General features: G+C 41.6%; 3 protein-coding genes across 3 annotated transcripts; 2 read left to right on the forward strand and 1 right to left on the reverse strand.

Annotated features, from left to right (window-relative positions):
• Positions 1-743: 743 nt before the first annotated feature.
• Positions 744-3,329, forward strand: kctd14 (potassium channel tetramerization domain containing 14). Its single transcript, XM_015341221.2, has 2 exons — positions 744-971; positions 2,048-3,329. Exons 1-2 carry the CDS (start codon positions 915-917, stop codon positions 2,717-2,719), a joined length of 729 nt encoding a protein of 242 aa, XP_015196707.1. The 5' UTR covers positions 744-914; the 3' UTR covers positions 2,720-3,329.
• A 3,080-nt stretch (positions 3,330-6,409) lies between these two features.
• ints4 (integrator complex subunit 4) lies at positions 6,410-17,896 on the forward strand. The gene is made up of 23 exons (XM_015341562.2): positions 6,410-6,561; positions 7,350-7,547; positions 8,135-8,252; positions 8,397-8,503; positions 9,547-9,732; positions 9,828-9,878; positions 10,134-10,222; positions 10,444-10,564; positions 10,652-10,723; positions 10,835-11,009; positions 11,716-11,921; positions 12,243-12,385; positions 12,610-12,725; positions 12,919-13,052; positions 13,434-13,591; positions 13,912-14,005; positions 14,096-14,176; positions 14,984-15,114; positions 15,325-15,384; positions 15,834-15,993; positions 16,244-16,387; positions 16,639-16,759; positions 17,450-17,896. The coding sequence occupies exons 1-23, from the start codon at positions 6,508-6,510 to the stop codon at positions 17,635-17,637; spliced, it is 2,907 nt and encodes a 968-aa protein (XP_015197048.2). The 5' UTR covers positions 6,410-6,507; the 3' UTR covers positions 17,638-17,896.
• A 141-nt stretch (positions 17,897-18,037) lies between these two features.
• On the reverse strand, positions 18,038-20,279 carry aamdc (adipogenesis associated, Mth938 domain containing). The gene is made up of 4 exons (XM_015341563.2): positions 20,202-20,279; positions 19,160-19,329; positions 18,676-18,771; positions 18,038-18,372 (listed from the first exon to the last, which is right to left on the reverse strand). The coding sequence occupies exons 2-4, from the start codon at positions 19,289-19,291 to the stop codon at positions 18,232-18,234; spliced, it is 369 nt and encodes a 122-aa protein (XP_015197049.1). The 5' UTR covers positions 19,292-19,329; positions 20,202-20,279; the 3' UTR covers positions 18,038-18,231.
• Between the last annotated feature and the right edge of the window lie 3,402 nt (positions 20,280-23,681).

Genomic DNA, 23,681 nt, shown 5'->3' on the forward strand with positions numbered 1-23,681 from the left:
AAGGGAAGGAAGAATGCACTTACTGGCCTGTTATCCAGGTCATTAAAAAGTGAAACCACTGTTCCCGGGGTTTTCTTGACAAACACGGGCAAGTGATTCAGCTTTCAGTATCTAGGCGTTGGCATAAATACCCCATGATACGAAGTGAAAACTATCAGCTCATTGATTTGCTCAAACCCAGTGTAAATATCTTATGAGAGGTTATAGTGTTAGTTGATCTGTATCTGCACAATACGCCCTTTTGCAAATAGTTTGTTACAACTAAATTACGGCTTTGTAAAAATATTTCGTGACGAGTTAGTCCCGGACGACTTAGTGAAAATGATGCTTTTTTTTAACTTCAGTTCACAATTATCCTTCACTCGGTACATCACCCTTAATTCATTATGAATATTTTAAAAGGGCAAGAACAGCGAAGTATGTCGCTTTTAATCCAGATAAACTAGAATCAAAATTACTTACACCAAATATATTTAATATATTTGATCATACAAAAATATTTCATGACACGCGTACCTAAATGTTTTTTAGATAAATGCGTACTTTGAAACCATATGTTAGCTGGCCTGGTATTTTAATAATTGACGTTCAGAAGTAACTACTGAGTACGTGGTTTTAAGATTTAGAGCCTCTAACTGCGTTACTTTCAGCGAAGAAATAGGAACTGTTTTTTTCTTTGTTTGTTTTCAAGTTGGTAAAGGTTTATTAACTTTACCCTGATTCTGTATATTGATATTTTAACAGTAAAGCGCTGGTTCTTTAAATGTTCGACAACGTGGTTAATTTTCGAGGAGTGGTTTCGGCAAAAGTTTGTAGACCACACCCTCCTCGGTGAAGCTATAATCCCCTTGTCCTAAAGGAACTCCGGAATCAAGTAGAAGACAGGTTCATGTAGTCGCAGTTCGACACAAAAAATGAATCAATCCGAATATAAATCTCCAGGAAAGCAATGTACCACCAATTTGCAGTTGGTAAGTTTTGAACAGAATGGTTCGTATTTAGACCAGGTTATTTTTGGAAGAATTGATAGAACAATGCTAGTTTACCGTTTGTTGTCTCGGAAATGTTAATGCTCAGTTTAGGAACACAGTAAGGAAATTTGTAGGTACTAAGAAACAACCGTCTTTTCCCCTTGTTGTACGGAGACGTCTCGTACTACAATAACTTTCAAAACTTAACATGAAAACATACTTAACATACGGTTTTTTTTCCCGGTTTCACTAACCAGTTTTTACAAGTTAGAAAAATAAGGTTTTATATGTGTGAACAGCGCTCGCGTAAAGAAATGAAAGTGTATCGATGGTAAGAGACGTCGCACTGTGACTTTTCTCTTTTTTGCGTCATTCATCAAATTACAGGGTATGTATGTCGTAGTAACTAGTGCGACTTTGCAATGTATGCTGCTCGTCTCGCAGTCTCAGTTTGTGGGACTCCCCTCGCATTTGTTTTTTAAATTGGGCCCTCTGAGGTGATTAATAGCATAAATTGCTTTACTGATTTAGTACGTGGAGAAATTGTGTTGGAAGGCGCTTTGCATTATATGTATTAGTACTTTTGATATTTGCATACTCTTACAGTACAAGTGCGTTTTTTTTATATTGACCCGATTTGTACCCTAATAAAACTGGCCGTGTTTCAGCAGCTCCCAAGTGAAAGGGGAATATGTTGCATAACCTATGGTTTACCGAGACAACCTAAAGAAGAACAGAACAAATAAGAATGTTGAGATGACTAAGAGCTCGAGCTCCTATCCAATAATTAACTCGGGTTGAATTACATACAGGTAACTAAATATACCCACCTTAGTTTTACATATTATTCTTTCCCTGGAATTTTGTCAGTAAACGAATGCATGTATAAGTGTATGAGAGAGACTTGAATGTAAATCAATTTAATACTTTGGTACTACACAGAATAGATTTTTGTTTCAGATTGTCCAAGTTGGTCTCGAATTGGATAAAAAAAAAAATACATGCTTTTACCAGCCCCGGTGTGTAGAAGGGGCACCTGTCCTTATTTTGTTTTCCTCTTTCTTCTGGATTCCCAGCATTCACCCGTTGTGCAGCTCAACGTTGGTGGCCGGCTGTACAGCACATCGCTGGGCACCCTGCGGAGGTTCCCCAGCTCGAAGCTGGCCGAGATGTTTAACGGGCAGCCCAAGCTCAGGACGGACGCCGAGGGACGCTACTTCATTGACCGCGATGGGACGCACTTCAGACACGTCCTGGAGTTCCTCCGCACCCAGCGGCTGCCCACCGAGAACGTGCCGGAAGTCTACAAGGAAGCCCTCTTCTACGACATCGAGCCCTTAGCCAAGCAGCTGGAGGACTCGCCGCAGATATTTGGGGAGGTGGTGGGCAGGCAGCAGTTCCTGGCCAGGGTGCCCAACTACCGGGAGAACCTGGAGGTGATCATCAGGATAGCGCGGGCGGAGGCCATGGCCGCTCGCCACTCCAGCGTCATCGTGAGCGTCTTGAGGACGGAGGAGGACTCTGCGCGGTACAACGACGCCATCAACAGCCTGGATGCCGATAAAGAATCGGTGGTGAGGTTCGGCCCTTGGAAAGCATCGCCTACCGCCATGGACCTGCTGGACTGTGTCAAAATGGACATCGAGGCCAAAGGCTACAAGATCAGTTACCAGCAGCACGTTGCGGACAAGGGATTCCGTTTCAAAAGCTACGACTTCTTCTACAAATTCATATTCACTTGGTGGTAGTGCCAGCTAACGGTACACTCAATATTAGCCTCTTGATGAATTCTTGGCACCTGAGTTGCTTTTGCAGATCACCTTGTTGGTCTGGCCTTCGACATTTTCTGTTCAGGTTAAGCCTGGATAGTGGCTGAAATTTAACTTGCCCCTGGACGTCCAGATCAGCATTTTAGCAGAAAAGGAAAAAGCAAAAACAAGACTGAGTAACAAGGAGAAATTTGTCAACTCATATTTTTGCATTTCTTTATTGGTTCATCATGTGATGTTACCAAAAAATCAATTTGCTTAGTCCATGGATTTCAACATTTGGATGATTGACAGCTTACTTTTCCCTCTTCTTTGACTTATCTCCTACTCCGAGTTCTGGACAACCTCTTCTTTTTGCAGGGAGTTGTTTTAAAGAAGTAGTTTCTATAGAAGGGAACAAATGACTTTTTTTCTATTGACTGTGATTGTTATCTATATGATTGTTGTAGAGCTATATTATGTTAATGTTCTATGTTTAATCAGTGACAAATTATTAATTGTGAAATGAGTGTATATAAACATAAAGACTAGATATTTTTTTACAAGATTCTTTTCTTTGTCCTTTGAATAAAATCAACAGAAACTCTTAGTCAGTTGCCACTTGTCTTTATCTGGTAAGTTGTAATGGTCATTTTTTTTTTTTTAATGGAGTACAATAAATGTGTTCAGAAAGAGTACGAAAATCGATCTGTTGCCTTGAACAGAAAATGACCCGGGTAGCTTAGCGCCTGTACAGAATGCATTTGCATTTTAATACAAACCAGGATGTCATAAATTGGGTCAATTTTGACACCCCCCATTGGTGAAGAGTCTATATCCGTGCCTCTGATAGATGTCACAACCACTCACCGCTCAAGATGACATGACTTAAGGGAATTGCTCTCTTGTACTATACATCTCTGGCCGCTTGGCAGAAAAAAAGACTAATGTGACCACCATAGCCCAACCTGCCACTGAACCAACTTCATCACTTCAAGCCATTGCCAGACTGAGAGAGACTACGTCAGCAGCCATATCACCCTGCAACTCACTAAGGTTGCTGCTGGAAGAGGTGTTAGTGGGGCCAGCAGGGGGCGCTCACCCTGCGGTCCATGTGGGTCCTAATGCCCCAGTATAGTGACGGGGACACTATACTGTAAACAGGCGCCGTCCTTCGGATGAGACATAAAACCGAGGTCCTGACTCCCTGTGGTCATTAAAAATCCCAGGGTGTTTCTCAAAAAGAATAGGGTTGTAACCCCGGCGTCCTGGCCAAATTTCCCATTGGCCCTTACCAATCATGGTAATAATCCTCCTAATAATCCCCCTCTATGAATTGACTACATTACTCTGCTCTCCTCCCCACTGATAGCTGATGTGTGGTGAGCGTTCTGGCGCACTATGGCTGCCGTCGCATCATCCAGGTGGATGCTGCACATTGGTGGTGGTGGTGGAGGGGATCCCCATTACCTGTACAGCGCTTTGAGTGGAGTGTCCAGAACAGCGCTATATAAGTGTAAGCAATTATTATAATTATTATTACATGTAAAACTGTTTCGACCCACAACAAGTGAGGTTTTGGATGAGATCCCAGTTGTAAATTTCACCTTATCAGCTGAGCTTTTGTCTACTCCGCTGAATATTCAGAGCTACAACCATGAGTGAGCAGACTTCCAACTTTGTCCCCATCTATGTCTCGACTTTTGTCTGAGCCATGTTTTGAGAGTCCCTGGAAATTCCTGGAAAGTCAACTGCAGAGTCCAGTGAAGGATGGAATCTTTTCCTTTTCCTGCGGCGACAGGATAACCTTGGGACTGAGCATTTTGTTTCAAAATCTCATTGTGATAAGCACATGGCTTGCATCTAATTTGAAGGACTGTAGATTCCATATAGATTCCATGTTCACATTGTAACACTTGAGAATTAACCTATTATTCCAAACTAGTATGCTTAAGGAAGATTAATTCACAACAGTAATTATTTACTTTTCTTTTGAAAGTATGGATGCTGCTTATGAGTTTGACTACTGAGTTATATGATTTTTACCTTTGTTGCTGTTCTCTTTTGTATTGTCTGAATGCTTGATCAGACTTTTGTATGAGTCTTGGTAAATTAATTCTCATATATAGTGATTTTTGTACTGGATTATTTTGTACATTTTATTGTATTAATAAAACAATTGTGTATTATATTCTTTCAATTCTGACACCATTAGTTGTGATTGATTCCTAGTTGACATTAAGTACTGTCTGACTTCTTTTTCAGTTTCTTATTATTTCAGTAAATTCAAACCATGGTCACCACACAGTAGAATACATTTGTTCATGCACTTTATGCTGTACCATACGGTGAAAATGTCTTATCTACTCATGGCCTACTTGGAAGTTTTTGCCATCTGTGTTGTGCAAAACAAGACTCAAAAAGATCCCCACTTTTCCAGCAGAGGAGGTTTATCATGAATAAATAAAAGCATGTCAATACTGAACAAATGTGACACGTGTCAACATACAGTTTCCTAAATCCCAAATCAATGTCAAATCCTAATTGAAAGATGTAAGGTCTATTGTTTTTATGTATAATAATTAAAATGTTACTTTTATACCAAAGTATGTCATAACACTGTGTCCTCTTTATTTAACCAGGAAAGGAAGTCAGACATGTCACCCAGTAGCACCACCATAAAAATATATACACAGGTTACAGGGTTGTTGGTTCCCCTTACCCATAGCTATTCAATATTTAAGATTTTTTAGTCCTTTTTACATTTACACAATATTACATGTCATTTTAAGATTTTGTTTATTGCATTACTTTGTGTACATCTGTACTGCTTTAAGATGTATTTATAAGTAATTACATTTTCAGAGATTTTACAGTTAATATTTTAAGCATTTTTTGGTGCCATTTCCTTATATAGTAAAAAGGAATAGGCATGTGTCATGGAAATATACCTATCAAGGAAGCCACAATAGAGAGTTCTCACCTGAGTAAGGTCTTTATTTCAGTACTGCAATATTGGGAGCCCTGCTGTCACTCTGCAGAGTGCATCAGAGACTCAACTTGCTACAAGCAGCACAGGCTTTTTATAAAGATGTTATGCAGTGAAAAATACAGCACTTAGTCCCCATCTAATACTTCCCCTTTTACTTAGGACAAGAAGGATTACAACACAGAAACGAAAGAAGAAGCGCCAATACATATTTTGCAAAGTTTAGCAATTGCACTCTGCTCATTTGGTAATCTAGACAGTACATCCTGTCCTGACAAACCTGTCTGCTGACAACATGCACGCAGATTTCCATTTCACATGAAAGACAAAAAAAGTGATGATTTGATTGTAAACTTGAAATCTGTTGGAAAATAGGGGCTCCCTTATACATGTTCGCAAAAAATTCTTGAAAGACCAAAATCACTGCAATCCACAACTGTTGTATCCTTTAAGTATTTTTATCTATAAAACTGCCTGTTAGACCACTGGACAGGAACAACTACCCTATGTTATATCATTGTTGTGCTGCGAAAACTGATCTTCACACATGTCGTTTCGAATTGTTACACCTTTTATAGTAGCATAATCTAATATACGTTTGAAAAAAAACCTGATTTTATTTTAAAAGACAACATATGTTCGGCCTTTTTTTCCCCTGTGATTGCACTTAAATCAAGCATACAGTAAGCCTTATTGAACTACACTACGGCGACAAAAGTAGGACAGTCTTGTTTGACGCTCGATGGTACAGCAAAACGCGTTTGATTACAGTTTGACCACGATATCTTGTCTTTAAACAATGGCAGCGCATTTAAAGAAACGAGTTTATGAAGAATTCTCAAAAGTTGTCCAGGTAAGCAGATCTAACAGACTATTAAAGAAAAACAAATGTGTCTAGAACGTCATATTTAAATAGTTTGTAGTACTCTGCGAGCAAACACGGCTGCGTGCAAAAATGCTCAATGCGATCATAAGGCTTCACAGACGGTTAGAAGTTACAGGAAAATGTCCCGAAAGCCTTCGGCCTGTACCGATGAAGCAAATTCCTGTGGATTAAAATAGGCTTATGTTCCTTGTATATCCACGATTTTATCACCGAGTTATTTAAAACTCATCATTTATTTAACATCCGTATTTTTTTCATTGTTTTGCCATTCAATTATATACGATTAAACTTGCACGTACCAATTCAAAGTAATAATAAAAGTTGAAGTTGGCATTGTGCACGCTTTTTAAATTGTTGATTTTAAATGTAATTTTTTAAAGTAACCACCACAGTTTATATTTCTGTCTCTAAACAAAGAAAAGAGATCGTCAAAACATCTTATTTTACCAGAATGCGTTAACTTTGTTTTAAACTTTAGAATGGATATTGTGGCGTCAGTGTCGTGTTTGAATGTATTAGCTAATGTCCATACACCCCCTTATTTTTATTCATATTCATTGAAGAGATTTTGACCTGCTTTATAGTTATGCAGCAGTGTTCTACAGCCGTGCGACGTTAAGTCTTAAAGCAATTGCAAAAAAAAATCTTCAGCTATTCTGTTTGCAGAATTAAATAATAAAAATCGGGGTTTGAAAGTCTTTTTTCAACAAATGGGGCTGCCATAAACAAATGACGGATAAAATCAATGGTTTCAGCAACACCAGCAGGAAGAGATCCCAGCTAAGAAGTTAAGGTTGACCAAACCCAGCAAGTCGGCTGCCCTCCATATTGACCTGTGCAAGGCCAGCAGCCCCACCGAAGCGCTGCAGTACCTCCTTCAGTTCGCCCGCCAGCCCGTGGAGGCCGAAAGCGTGGAGGGGGTGGTACGCATCCTCCTGGAATATTACTACAAGGTATTGTCAAAACAGGGAAGACCCTGGGCTCACGCATGCCTCTGTATCCTTCGATTAGGACTGATTGTTTTGCAGTAGGCATTTCATCCACACTATCCCCCGGACTGTACGAGAGACAAATTCTTTGACTCTCTTCAATTCCAAAAACTCAAAACTCACCTTTTTACCACAGCTTGTGCCTGATTGCCCTACGTTCTGTCTGTATAAACATGTATGCTCTTGTTTATTTTTTTTTCTTTTACCATTTATTATACTTTTTTTGTCTTTTTCTTTATCACTCTGCACAGCATCCTTGGCTTTTGGAGAGGTGCTTTTTAAACATTAATAATCGTTTCTTATTATTTTTAGTAGTATTTGACTGCAGTAATTATTGATCAGGAATAGAACAGGTAATGCATGAGGGTTTAAATAGACTGTTCTTAAATCAATAGATTCTTGTGATCAGCAGGAATGATTAACTGGAGGAACAGAGCACGATCCCTTTTTGTTAAGGAATAATACAAACCAATACTATCAAGTGTTCAAAAGTGTTCTTTTTGCCGTTCAATTTTCAGTCGGTAACTGAGAGTTTGCCTTTTGCTCTGAAGGAAACGGACAGCTCAGTACGACTGAAGATTGCCTCTCTTCTTGGGTTGCTGTCCAGAACTCAAGGCTTTTCTCCAGACTGCATAGTGGATGATGCCATTAATACTCTGAACAATGAAAGTGAGTCATGTAATGTTTTTCAAAGGATCATTTCTATGCCGGGCTGGACACTTTACTGAGGTTGTGGAACATGTTTCTGAAGTGCTTGTTCATATTTAGACTTTACTTGCTTTTAACTATGACATTTTGTGTTATTGAATGCAGAATCACACCAGGTTCTTGCACAATTGCTGGACACACTTCTGGTCATTGGTTCACAGCTTCCAGAGAGCCAGAGTCTCAGACTTAGATTAGTTGAAGTGGCCTGCAAGGTAAGAAGTGAGCCAGTATTATTTGCTTTTGTTCCTGCATGACAGTATGCTTTTAATGATATAAACATTTAGAATTATATTATAATTTTAACTGTGATTTTGAGAGGTCCCTTAGTGTTTATTGTGGAGTTTTTACATAAACAGTGAATTGATTTGAGTGCAAATGTGCAGCACAACACCTTGAATAAAGGCTAAATATTGTATTATATTACTCATTATCTGAGGAGTGGTTACACCACTGGGACCCTAAGTTCGGTTCTGGACCTGGAATGCTAAACTCTTATATGGAGTTTGTAAGTTCTTTCCACGTTCGCGTTAGTTTCCTCCCTAAGTCCGAAAACATATCGATTTGTTAATTGGCTTCTGAGAAAATGGTCTCTGGTGTGTGTGTCTGCCCTGCAATGGACTGGCATCCCATCCAGGGTGTACCCTGCCATATGCCTGTTGCTGTCTGGGATAGTCTTCTACTCCCCTGCAACCCTGAATTGGAAGAAGCTGTTGAAAATGGTTGAATTAATCACTACAGGCGTCTGCTATAACTCGATAGATGCGTTCCTGTAAAACCTTGCGTTATGCAAGATCGCTCAATAAAAATAACAGGGCTTATGGGGAAAAATAGGGTTGGGGCAGACCACTCAAAACCGAACCAACTGCCTTACCAAATTTAATAATTATCCTAATAAAAATGTTAGCACAGTTTAAATATGTTAAATTCATAATAAAGAAAGAAAGAAATGCTCATATTTAGGGCAACGCAGAAGATTTAGTGAAAACAGCACAAAAATTGAGGAGCACCTCCAAGTTAGCACTTCCAAAACAAAGCATGTGGGACAACTGACCACCGCGTTCAGTTGTGTTACTCCGCGACGCAAAACATAAGCATGTCGGGGATGAAATGGCGTATCAGCCAATGCCAGTTTCACGTTATACAGACATCTTTCCCCTGTTTACCAATCACGTATGAGCCATTTCGCGTTTTGGAAACTCGCACAATAGCCGAGATCGCTGTATGTGAAGTTTTAGCATCTGTTTTTCTTCTGCAGCATCTCGCCGACACGTATTTCGGCGTGAGGAATAAATGTCTGCAACTGCTAGGCTGCCTGGGGTCTGTGGAAAAGCTGGCGTCCAAAGAGAGCGAGAGTGTGGCTTTGAAGGATGTGCAGAGCATCGTCAGCGATTACTTTGGCGATCAAGATCCCAGGGTCCGGACGGCAGCTATCAAAGCTATGGTATGGGATTCCTGTCTTGCGAGTTGGCGGGGATCTGACATGGTTGCTGGGATAGATCAGTCAGAATGTATAATATTCATCTTTTTCATTTCCAGCTGCAGCTACATGAACGAGGCATGAAACTACAGCAGACCATTTACAACCAGGTAAGCAGCCAAAAAATCTTGAAAAGGAAAGGCAGGAATTATTGCCATGTGTTGGATTGTACTGTACTTGTTTTAGCTGTGTGTAAACTATTTTGCCGGTGTATTTGAGGTCTTTCTTAGGAATAATTAGATGTTAGTTTCAATGAAAATCTGAACTTCTACGTGTTCCTCTGCTGCTTGCAAACTGATGCAGGTCTGCTCTTGAGCTCTTTAGGTTGTATGTGTGTAAGCATGAAATTTGTACATCCTCTGCAGGCCTGCAAGCTGCTTTCAGATGACTATGAGCACGTCCGCTCAGTGGCTGTGCAGATGGTCTGGGTTCTGAGCCAGCTTTATCCCGAGAGGTAAGTTTACTCTTGTATGTGTTGTATTTATCCATTGTTTTGGGGGGAATATGCAAAAATCATTTTGTTTTGAAGCTTGACAAGTTTTAGGATTAAACTAGCTTTACATACCCAAAGGGTATGTAAAAAACGTTATTATTTCTTAACCTGTGTATTCAGTCCCCATTGTGTTATTCGAAAATATCCAAAGCTGATTTTTCTTTCGTTGTTTTTAAATGTAGCATAGTCCCTATTCCCTCTTCGAATGAAGAAATCCGACTGATTGATGATTCATTTGGCAAAATTTGCCACATGGTCAGTGACGGATCGTGGGTAGTCAGAGTACAAGCTGCAAAATTGTTGGTAAGTTCCGTATAGGTGTAAATCTCAATTTACATTCCAAGCCATTGCATTGAGCAGAAGCAACACTCAATTTATTTTATTTTGCAGGGCTCAATGCAGCAAGTTAGCGCTCACTTTCTAGAACAGACATTGGACAAGAAACTGATGTCAGATCTGAGGGTAAGTTATAAAACAACAGCATGGCAACTGCGAGAGATTTACCTGGACTTTTTGTCATTAGTTTTTCATGAAAATAGTCACACATTGACTGCTGTCCCTCTCTCCCTTCAGAGAAAGCGTACTGCCCATGAGAGAGCTAAGGAGCTGTACAGCTCTGGGGAGTTCTCCTCAGGCAGAAAATGGGCAGACGACGCTCCGAAGGAGAAAGTGGACACGTTCTCTGTCAATCTGATTGACTCTGGAGCCTGTGGAGCGTTTGTGCATGGGCTGGAGGATGAGATGTATGGTGAGCATCTTAACTTAAAACCTACAGAGAAAGTTATTAGTCCCCTGTGGGGCTTACAGAAATGTGTCTCTCCCCGTTCCCTGGCAAGACTTCTGCAAAACAAAATCCAGCATTCTGCAGCACGCCTTTATGAGCTTCGCACACCGTGCAGATGTGTCTGGAGCACTTTGCTACCATGCTGTCTTCCAGGGGTTTGATGGTGGTGGGGTTGTCCTGCCATGGGTCGCCTTTCCATACTTCTGCATCAGTTAGATCACCTCCCATCCAGGCTCTTAATGTTGTATATTGGTGCAGTACTTTACTGGAAGTTGTTTCTATTCCCATTTGAAGCTGGGTTCTGTGGTACTGCAAAAATTCAAAGACATTGTCATTGTTGGCAAATTAATGTTTTTCCATAAAAAATAATCCTTGCAACTTTTGTAGCACTTTTCTGGACACTCCACTGAAAGCGCTTTACAGGTAATGGGGACTCCCCTCCACCACCACCAACGTGTAGGCCCCACCTGGATGATGTGACGGCAGCCACAGTGCGCCAGAACACTCACCACACACCAGCTATCAGTGGGGAGGAGAGCAGTTATGAAGCTGATTCATAGATAACCAGTAAAGGCCAGGGGGAAATTTGACCAGGTCTCCGGGGGTAACACCCCTACTCTTTTCGAGAAATGCCCTGGGCAATACGTCTGTGTCTTTCTGCTGTGTGCAGAGGTGCGGATTGCGGCCGTGGAGGCCCTGTGTGCACTGGCTCAGTCCTCGGCCAGCTTCGCGGAGAAGTGCCTGGATTTTCTAGTGGACATGTTCAACGACGAGATCGAAGAAGTTCGGCTGCAGTCCATCCACGCCTTGCGCCAGATCTCCACCCACATCACCCTGCGAGAAGACCAGCTGGACACGGTGCTGGCTGTGCTGGAGGTACACCTAGCTACCCCAGAATGATTTCTTTTTTCGCTTTTGAAATGTTACCAGTTCAAGCTTTTCCATTTGAATGTATTACTGCATATTTCTCCTAAGTGTTTTGAACCCACCATCCAGAAACGGCTCAGGGGGTGCACTTTCTGCAATGTGAATGAACGAGAGTATAGATGTGTGTGTGATCATACAGTCTGTCCGTCTGTAAACTCTACAAAAGGCATAATGGCCTCTGTATGTAGTTGCGCTTTCTGAAACTGAAGAAATATAGCAAAAAAAAAAAGAGAAACGAAATCTGAAATACTTTTCTCCTGTGTCAACCAGGACTCTTCTCGGGACATTAGAGAAGCCTTGCATGAGCTCTTGTGCTACACTAATGTATCTACGAAGGAGTGCATTCATCTGTCCCTCGTGGAGCTGCTCAAGAACTTGACAAAGTACCCAACGGACCGCAACTCTGTCTGGAAGTACGTTGCTATCTGCTGAAGATCTTTGCATTCATCCGGAAATGAAATGTGGACATCAGCTTGTAGAGATCAATGATTATTTTTTTCAACATTGTGAAGCTTCAGAATTACCTGTGGAAATGAGAAACTTGAGATATTTTAGTAGCGCATATGAACATAATGTCTGTTTTTACATGGATTTTGCCTTTCTTCGGGTGGTTTATTTGATCCCTTGTTCTTTTCAGGTGTTTGAAGTTTCTTGGGGCAAGGCATCCTACATTAGTGCTGCCTATAGCCCCTGAGCTCCTGAGCACACACCCCTATTTTGACACTCCTGAACCCGATATGGATGACCCAGCGTGTATCTTTTCAATGTCTTGGAGGAGGGGGGAAATTTCCATTTGTATATAATTTAATTTAAAAGGATCTTCTCTAACATTTGGAATTAATTTTATGTGACCGTATTCATGTAATTCAACATCTGAAAGGCATTAGCAAATCTGAATTTTTCATATTTTGTTTCTGAATGATTTACCTTGACCTTTGCTCTGTAGACATTGCTGTTCTGGTTTTGGTTTTTAATGCTGCCAAGTCTTGCCCTACCATGCCGGCACTTTTTTCAGACCACACATTCAGACATTATTCCTACCTGAGGGACAGCCTTTCTCACCTAGTCCCACAGCTAAGGGTAAAACCTAAACCTCATTTGTGATTCCCAGATCTTCCGCTGGAATTTATCGTGGACTTCTGATGATTGCCTCTAAAATGAATATTGTGCAAACAAAGTATTAAAAAAATGAATATAGTAGCACTTATGTGACATAGTTAAGAATGATGAATAATTATAGCATGACTGCCATATTGTTTGTAAAAGAAGTTCAAGAATAGAGTTAAGTGTCATATAGAAACACAGCACTTAGCCCTTTTTAGAGCTCTTAATGTATGATGGTGTGAGTTAGTGGGTGCTTTCCATTGACTGCGTCCCACAGAGGACCCAATGGAAGATTTAATATTCTGAACAAAAGCCTGGGATAATCGTGGCGCTGTCGTTGCTTGTGTTCCTGTCTAGCTGCCAGGGCAGAAGCTGGTGTCTGTGTCCGATTCCTCCAGCATGGGATCCAGTGTGGAGTCCTCTCAGCAGTTCCTCCAGGACAGCCTGGCCAGAGTCTGCACCATCCAGCACCTGGAGGCCCCTGGGGCCCAGGACCTGCTGGACTTTACTATCAGGTGACAGAGGAAAGCCAGTCTGGGGAAAGCTGACAAGGGAGGGGGGGGGGACATCATGGGTCTGCCTCTTCTGAATCTAGTAACTACTTTGCCTAAAAAAAAGAACAGGATAACCTTTAAATACAGCCGTATTCTGCTTGGTTTCTTGTTCAAAGAAAAGGGCCAACTAGTGTTGTAGATCTTAAAATCAAGGTTGTTTTTAATGTCAACGTATTCTATTTAAAAACAACACTTTTGCTACGTATATAAACGCTAACTGAGTGAGATCTTAAATCGAATGATTACGTAGCTTACAGTGGAGTTCTCTCACACCTCCCCAGGGATCTCCAGAGACTGGGAGAGCTGCAGACAGAGCTGTCGGGGGCTGCTGATTTTTCTGCAACGTATCTTCGCTGCCAGCTGTTGCTCATGAAAGTAAGGACGGTCGGCATCCAAAGAGGCTTTTCTTCCCCGAGGAACAGCCAAACAGCGATTTGCCGTAACGTGTGGGCTGGTGTTTCCCAGGCTTTGCAGGAGAAGCTGTGGAACGTGGCTGTCCCCCTGCACCTGAAACAGAACGCCATGGCCTCTGCAGCCGCTCGGCAGGTAAGGGCGCAGGCAGGCGATGGCCGCCTCTGTTACGGCGCGTGAAGGGAGGAGTCCTGGTGGCGTAGCAGGGGGTTTTCACCTCTGTCAGATAGCCTTCCTTTGTGAATCGGGACCATGAGTCACGTACGATAAAAATTATAATAATTGCTTACACTTACATAGCGCTTTCCTGGACACTCCCACACCACCACCAATGGGCAGCATCCACCTGGATGATGCGACGGCAGCCATAGTGCGCCAGAACGCTCACCACACATCAGCTATCAGTGGGGAGGAGAACAGTTATGAAGCTGATTCATAGATAATCAGTAAAGACAGTAATGTAGCCAATTCATGGATGGGGATTATTAGGAGGCCATGATTGGTAAGGGCCAATGGGAAATTTGGCCAGGATGCCGGGGTTACACTGGGATTTTTAATGACCACAGAGAGTCAGGACCCCCGTTTTACGTCTCATCCGAAGGACGGCCCCTTTTTACAGTATAGTGTCCCCGTCACTATATTGGGGCATTAGGACCCACACAGACTGCAGGGTGAACGCCCCTCGGTTTATAAGAATCGGAAATGAAAAGTTCTGCAAAGAATCTCTTTAAACACTGGCTGCCTGCAGCACTGTCCCTTTCCTTTCTTACATCCCACATTACATTAAGCATTGGTATGAACAACTAAAAAGCCCTTAACATAATATTCTGTGATGTAGAGAACACCAGACTCTTCTCAGCGTGTGTTGATCTCCACATGCTAGACGTCCGCAGCTAAATAAATAACAGTAAGACGATTTATGATGTTGAATGGCTGTTTCAGATTCTGGAAGAGACGTACAAGCTCGAGTTCCTGTACAGCGGGCTGGAGAACAGACAGGTGGCCATCATTCACCATGTCAGACTGCAGGCCAAGGCGCTCCAGCTAGTCCTGACTGCTCGCACCAGACGAGGGCAAGTCATGCTGTTTGACACTGCTCGCTAACACTGAAGCAGAAAAATAAAAGCTCACTTTTTTGTATGTAAAGCAATAGCGTGACTTGGTTAAATGCTTTGTGTATAACAACGTGAACCTTTTGTTCTGAATTGGATGTATGTTAAAATACTTTCATCTCCTCTCCCTGCAGTAGAAAGAAAAGTAGTCCCTGTTGGTTTTTTTTTCAGGGTGGAGCCTTTGTTGAGTATCTGTGAAAAGTTTCTTCAAGACGTGGATGCATTTCAGAGGTACTACATATCCTGCAACTCTTAAAACATTAACCCTGAGTAGCTTGTTCAAGACACCCCAAATCATTGGTATAAAAAGGTACCTCCTTTTCTCAGTTTAAAGTGCCTTTCACCCTTAGTTTCCACTAGTGTCCTATGGTTCATGTTCACTGTTGATTTTAAAATAGTCCATTGGATTGACTTTTCTAATACCGTTGAGGATTTATAAAACTCCTCGTAGTCTTCACCATTCAGGATTAAAATGATTTGGTTCCTTTAGCCTGTCACTATGGAACATTACCAGAATGACAGGATTGCAGTTGCTCATAATAGGAGTTTTGGGATTTTTTTAAATTGGTTGGTTTCCATTGTCATGATTTTTATATACCTTTTTTCTCTTTGAACATTTAGCAGGAAAAACTAAACAGGAACAATCACATGATCTCATTCTCCCAACCCGTTTCTCCAAGGTGTTTTGCCTCAGAATTACCCCATTTCCAAGATAGTTTTGTGGAGAAGCTGCTGGAATTGATGCCCAGGCTTGTGGCCTGTAAACCGTTAGACCTGGTGAAGATCCTGCAGACCACACTCAGACAGAGTGGCTTCCTGCACCTCAAGCTGCCTGAACAGGTCAGTGTCCAGCATCACATCTGTAGTTATTGACCTGGTGTTGGTCTTTCACTATAAGCATTTCTGCACATTTAATAGCACTGTGACCCTTATGGCTTTTCCAAGTATTTACATGTGTGCAGACTGACTTTGGAGCTAATTCTACAATACACAAGATCCTGGATACTTGGCCCTTGGTTTTCCAGTAGCATACACAGATTCTGAGTTGTTGGATATGTTACATCCTTTTTTCTACTTATATATGTATTAGATCCACAGGGCAACTGCAACCATCATTGAGACAAATGGAGAATCTGATAATCCCCTGAGATTCACCTCTGGATTAGTGATGGCCCTGGACATTGATGCAACACTTGAACATGTGCAGGATCCACAAAATTGTGTTAAAGTTCAGGTACGTACATGAAGATGTTAGGCAACCTGAGATCTATTGGCTGTAAAGGGGTCGCGAGGGAAAATTGTGAGATTTGGATTTGGTTTTAGACTGGCCTTGGATTATGGTTAGAGTAGGAAACTTTTTGGTTAAAGGAAAAAGTAATTTTAGGGTTGCATTTAGACTGTGGAAGAGTACAGTTTTTTGGTTCAGGTGGCATTTGGACTAGAGTGACTTGTGTGTTATTAACGATGTATGTTTTACCCTTATAGGTTCTGTACCCAGATGGACAGGCACATATAATCCACCCCAAACCCAGTGATTTCAGAAAGCCTGGGCCTGGAAGGCACAGGCTCATAACTCAGGTGTACCTCTCTCATTCTGCCTGGACAGGTATGAAACAGTGTGCCATTTGTAACTTAATTAGCCCAAGGACATTGCTTAGTAAAAACTATTACTGTTAGTGCTTTTGTTTATAAATAACTATAAAATGCTTCCAGACTTCAGATGGTATGTAATAACTTAGTTTGTGATTGTTGGGCTGTCAAAAACAAGGAAGTATCATTGAAATCAGGTGCCTCGAGCTTCGTTCTTATGTTTTCAGGTCACTTTAAAAAATATTATTTTATCTGGCATAGAAGATTGGATATTACATTTCTTCTTGTATTAAAACAGTAAAAGATGGAGTAAATGGTTTATCAGATAAGAGGTGATGGAATAGATAATATGCCAAGTGAATATTTCACACAAATCTTTGCAATTTAAAATGTCAATAACATGACATTTGTTTTAAAACAGTGCCCTTCAGTATTACAGTATGTGTAATTTTAATATAACTGACTTAATATAACACCCTACAGACTAGGGTGGCTGAAAGAAATACCCATACTTCACATTTACATTTTACATCACTTTTACATTTTCAGTCTCATTTGAGAAGGCTTGTGCTTTTTAAAAAAATGTGATATTTTGTTGTCGACAAAAGCTTTTCTTGTTTGATTGTCACTGTAATGAAAAATGCAGGTCGGCAGCTGAATACAGATCGTAGTGCAGGAAGTTGCCTAATGTGTGCCATTGTTGCAGAGCCCTGCCAGATTGAGGTGAAGCTGCTGCTTGCCTACAGCTCCAGCGCAAGCAGAGTGCCCTCCCTCAAGCCAGCCTGGAATGACAGCACAGACAGGATGCCACCCATGGACAGCTCCATTGAAGGCACTATTCCCTTCAGCAAGCCTGTGAAGGTCTTCATCATGCCCAAACCTGCCAGGCGCTGACCAGCACCTTGACACTTCACCCTTGTTAGCCGAAAGACGACGACTATGAAGCTTCCTGCAGATGCTACACACTGTGGATAGAATTTCCTTAAAAGTAATGGCATTCGCACTCTGTATTCATCCTAAAAGATGTAAATAGGACAACTGTAATTTAATATTTTTTCTACATAGTTTTGTTTCATAAACGTTTTGTATAAATGTGTTGTATGATGATACTGGAGGAAAACTAAATTAAACCTTCCTAAGAATATGTCAACAATTGTAGTCTCAATTACATTATATACATTCTCTGCTAATATACACTGGAGTGAACGTCCACAAAAAAATCCAAAATAATTCCACCTGCTATGTACGTATAGGCTTACGTTGTAATTCTGGAAGGAAGGAAACAGAAATAATAACCCTTCCAAAATGTTTTATTTGTAGCAATTGAAAACAAAGTCTAATGTATGGGCTATTTAGATTATATTAATTTACAAGTCACTTTAACACCTTGTTTAGTTTGAACCGAATTCTACATCTGAGCCAAACGCTCTGACAATGTTGCCAGAAGCTCTATGAAAGCCTTCCCTTGGAATTGACTAGGCTGACATCTCAGCAGGTTGAGTGGAAAACGCCTCCCACTTTAACTCCTTGCCCAGCCAGTGTGTTGTACTCTCTGACAGCCTTCTCTGTCTGAAAGACCTTCACATCCACACCCTGCTGCTTGACATACTCCAGGGTGGATGAAGGCACCTGGTGGAGAAAAATAAGTATTTAGCGCTTGATTCATTGTAACTGCATGTAATATTTTAAAATTGAATTTGAACCGATTTGGCACCTATTCAATTAAACCATTGGAGACAATGATAGGCTAGAAGTGGGACATTCAACATATAAAATCTGGCCTGTGAGGTGAGGGCTAAGGTAAAGGTTGTTTCATTTGAGATTGTTTAAAACTGACTCGGGGCAGCATCTCAGATCACTTAAAATCTTCCTTGATTTAGCTTTTTTTGCATGTCATCCATGCAATTCAAAAGGAAGAGGTGTCATTTGTACCTGTAAGGCTTCACTCATCCCCCGGCCAATTACCAAGGTATTCACCCCTTTCTTCAGAATTTCCTCCAGGTCAGTAGGCTGAACACCAGGGTAATGCTAAAGATAACAAGGAGATACATGCAAAACAATAGTACTAGAAAACATTTTTGAACCAGATTTATTTTTCTTCTATGTCCATCTACTGCTCAGCCCAAGCTTAAATAATAAAATTAGGTTTGTGGTATTACAGTACCTCGACACAAAGAGAAGATGGTGTTCAAATCTGGACTTGGCATCTACTGGTACAACCCTTGATCTAACACACTACAGATTATAGCAATTATTCCTTGCCTCCCACAGTCATTTAATTCATTGGCACTGTATTGAATGCAAATAGGGCTAGATTCCGTTGTGGAATGTTTCAGAATTGTGTTCATGGTCTTGACGGTGACACATTGTTTTGTAATGCAGTTATTTTAACTCTCACTGGTTTTAAATCACTTACATCGGTGCCAGTTTCTCTCCAGTCCCAGGCACGGCTGCCTCCGGGCCATACTTTGCAGTCCTTATAGGATGCAGAACATCCCTTCACCTTCATATGTCCCCAGGACAGAGCTGCGATCTCCGGCGATGACATTTGGGCTTGTCAATCACATTCAGACCAAACCTGGAACACTGACAGTAATACAACTGTTTGAGGATTTAACTGTGAAAAAAAATATGATTGAGCAATAATGTAAAAATGTGGAATTGGGTGGAACACTCCAACCAACAATGACAAAAAGACGCCTTAAAATGACAATAAACAGACAGGGAGACAGGAAATATAATCATCTATCCTATTTAAGGTTCTTAATTCCATTGCCATATACTGTATGTGCTGTCAGAAGGAAGACTGGATTTAGTAAATAATATATTAGTCGTATATGGTTACATCACTCAATCATTGTCTAAAAGCCAAAACTGAAAATTGTTTTACTGGCACGAATATTTTCCACGTTCGCATCTAGTTACAACACACCGAACTCACCAATTTAAAGGGGAAGAATCGATTTTACTTCATTAGAATTGCAAAAGAATGAAGTTTAAGGTTGTGTTTTTTTTAAGAACTAAAGTATTCTAGAACTCTAAATTGTTTTTTTTTATACAAAGATCGTTTCATTTTGCCTTGCAAGTTTTGCTTAACTCTACAACAGCATAGTAGTAACTAAACAGTGCAAAACGTATTGCATTGAAAGATCCTGGATGTTTTTAAGATAAGAAATGTTTCTTTTTAGTGTACATATATACAAAATTGATTCATGGCACTGCAAGTAGATTAGTAAGCGACTTAAAACAGCATTTTACTGCCCAGCAGTTCTGATCCGGGGGTTGCATGACAACATAAACAATGTGCCAAAAAGAACCTTCTAGCACGAACCTCGACAACTAACTCAAATGTGAACGAGAGCACAATTTCCACTCAATTAACGGCCTATAAGCACAAAAAAGAAGCAAAACATAGTACAAACGAATCCTTCGCTCTTCTCAGAAAGCGCAAACCATACCGGAAGGCAGGTGTGTCCTGTTAATGCTTAAAAAAAACACCGAAAAGCACAATACACACACTAACCCCAACCCTCGCCTTATTTGACAAAAGCGCCGTAACCCCACCCTGCATCGTTAGGCCACACCCACCTCCTCAAGCCTACATTCGTTTCCCGTCCAATCACAAAGGGCTGCTCTTCTCTAACCCCACCCCCTCCTTGCATTGGACAGTCAAGAGGCTGGTTAGGACCGAGTAACACAGGAATGAGTAAACTCATGCTTACTTTGTCCATTTTTCATTTGCGAGAAGCAGTGACAGTGGTTCACCCGATTTAACAATTAACGCAGCTGTCTGTAAAATCCCCACAGTCCGGTAGTGAATTTCAATTAAGGATTCAACTGTGATGGCCAAGGGGCTTTCACAGCAACTCGGAGACTGACAGTTGTAGGAAAGCACACATGAGGAGTAAGGTATAAAAAAAAACACTAAATAATCCTTTAAAGAATGTGCAGTTGATCATTATGTGTTTCATATCACCCAGATACTGATTAGGTCAAGCTGTGGCTTTGAATTTAGCTGCTAGGCAACAGCGACTTTAAAGAGCTACATATTTCAACAGCTACAATTGGAGAAAATGTGCAGCAGTCAAATAATATTTCTGTCACTCCACAAAGATGGCCTGTATGGCAGAGAGCAAGACTCATCTCAAATCCTTCAAGCAGTTTGCATTGACGCATTTGAATGTTACACAAACTTGTGGTAATAGGTTTTGTAGTCTGACAAGACAAAACTGAAACCTTTTGGTTCAAATGCAGCCATATCACCCTGAAACTCACAACTGATAACCCATTGAAGCTCAGCAGGTGTGAGCCTGGTCAGTACCTGGATGGGAGACCTCCTGGGAAAGCTAAGGTTGCTGCTGGAAAAGGTGTTAGTGGGGCCAGCAGGGGGTGCTCACCCTGTGGTCTGTGTGGGTTCTGATGCCCCAGTATAGTGACAGGGACACTATACTGTAAAAAGGCACCGTCCTTCGGATGAGACCTAAAACCAAGGTCCTGACTCTCTGTGGTCATTAAAAATCCCAGGGTGTTTCTCGAAACAGTAGGGGTGTAACCCTGGCATCCTGGCTAAATTTCTCATTGGACCTTACTAATCATGGCCTCCTAATAATGAACTATAAAGCGCTTTCGGTGGAGTGTCCAGAAAAGTGCTATATGTGTAAGCAATTATTATTAGTAGTAAATGCAAAGCATTACATCTGACACAAAGCCCAACATAGTGCATTGTTCAGTTCATATCATCCGTGCTGTCACATATGGTGATGGCAGCACTACACCACAGTTCTGTTCCCATGGGACTGGGAAGCTTGTGAAGACTAATAGGAAGATTGATAGAGAAACATTCTGGCCAATGGTTTAAGAATAAGACGGTGGATGTTGTGGTCTAGTCCTGACTTGAATCCTGTCAAGAATCTGTAGAAAGACTTGAAAACTGCTGTCCATAACTGCACCTAACTGCACCTCAGGCAACCTGAGAGAGCCATGAAGAAGAGGCAAGAATTTTCTACCAAGTCAGCATGCAAAGTTTGTAGGGTCAGTTGCTGCTAAGGGCACTGCCACCATATACTGAGTTCATGGGTCTGAATACGTATGCAATCAACATATCTCTCAGCCTGGTCTCTTTAGTTTTTGATTACATTTACTGTAACTTATCATACATAGCTTCACAACAACATAACTGTTCTTTTTCATTGGCAGGCATAATGCTTTTATTAGTAGGCATTTTTATACTAATTGTATCACAACCAAGGTTCAAACCAATGTGTGCAACTCAATGTTGTGTACATTCAATGACAATTTATTTGGCAAAGATTACTAATCTACATTCAACTCGTACACCGACAGTAACGCATGCGATTATCTTCTTTTAATTACTATTTTGGACAGCGGGTCATAAATTAGTGCACAAATTCACACGCATACTGACAGTGTAACGCTGTGATGCTTCACAGCCCCCTGACTGGGTGGCGCTATAAGGTGGCTGAAATGAAGATTAGATTCTATCCAACAACCTGCACACTTCTTCGTCAGTTCTGCTGTTATACATCTGTCCAGCTCTTGAGAAACCGCGCGGCTGCACAGACTTGTGGATGCGCGACCTGGCGCCGTTTTGTTTTTACCGGATGAGTTCACGCAGATGCCTGGAACAGACGTGGTGCAGACTCTGCGCAGACATTTGGGCCTTCTGCTGTATTCACTCCCCCCTCGTCTAGACCCTTGAGCCTGCGCACGACGTCACGATCTGTGGAGACGGCGTGTGGCTAGTTTTCTTGGAGGACTGATTTCTGCCAACATATTGTTCTGTGTTTTTGTTTTTTTGAATACCCCCCTTGTCCTTCACTTTCATTACTTAATGTTCAATAAAACCTGAAGAAATAAAACAGTTATAGAGGAACTATCGTAGCGTGCGGAGCTGAACATGGAGGTGGTGTAGAGTTAACCCTTTAACGTTATGATACGCCATCAGCTCACAATACCTCCTTACTAAACAGAATAACTAAATTGTTGTGAAGCTAAATATCACTTGAGGTATTAAAACATTTGTGCTATATATCAGTGCAAAATGCCACCACTGTAACTTTATTAAAATCGCTATATATTGCAAGGTAATGTATGCACTGCCCGTCAGCATGTACAGTTTGCTGCTGACAAACATCTCTACTTCTTTTGGCTCAGCAGGCTGACCCAGCACACCTCCTTCCGAGTAAGTGGTTAAATTCCAACCCCAGGGTGATTCCTATGTTAAAAACGAAGAGATGTCGACTTTGCCTCATCTTCCAAAAATAGTCCCATAGCCATCCATAAAACCGTGCGTTTCCTTTTGAGACCGTAACGCTAATGTTACGCTGACACCAGCAGCCATATCAATCTGCAACTCCCAACTGGCAACCTTCTGAAGCTCAGCAGGTGTGAGCCTGGTCAGTACCTGGATGGGAGACCTCCTGGGGAAAAAAATAAGGTTGTTGCTGGAAGAGGTGTTAGGAATGGGGTTGAACAATAAATTTAATACCCGGAACCGGGAACACGCACACAATACAATACTGCACCTACACCAACACTAACACACACGAAGGGATGAGGCTGTCTCCCAGCCTCCGCCCCACTATATACAGTCCCGTTGTCCCGCCCCCAGGCGCTGCTCTCAGGCCGCCATGCGTGCGTTTGGCTAAAGCGCCCCGCGAGGCCCTACACAGCCGAGCCCGACCCGTCCCTCCAGGCTGCACACGCAAGGCAGGCTCCGTCCGTGCCAGGACCCTCCGTCCCGCTGCTGACACCAATGTAACGCGACGGCGTCGGCGAGGACAGACGCAGGAAGTCCGGCTCTTCTTAACTGAGAACACGGCGCTTTATTAATCGCCACAACAAAGGGAGAGAAAGAGACAAGTCTGCAACACACTGGGGTCAATTCGGGTCCAGTTACACAGGTATAGGATGGTAAT

The sequence above is a fragment of the Lepisosteus oculatus genome, chromosome 5 (assembly GCF_040954835.1).
Source record: "Lepisosteus oculatus isolate fLepOcu1 chromosome 5, fLepOcu1.hap2, whole genome shotgun sequence".
Classification (NCBI taxonomy): domain Eukaryota; kingdom Metazoa; phylum Chordata; class Actinopteri; order Semionotiformes; family Lepisosteidae; genus Lepisosteus; species Lepisosteus oculatus.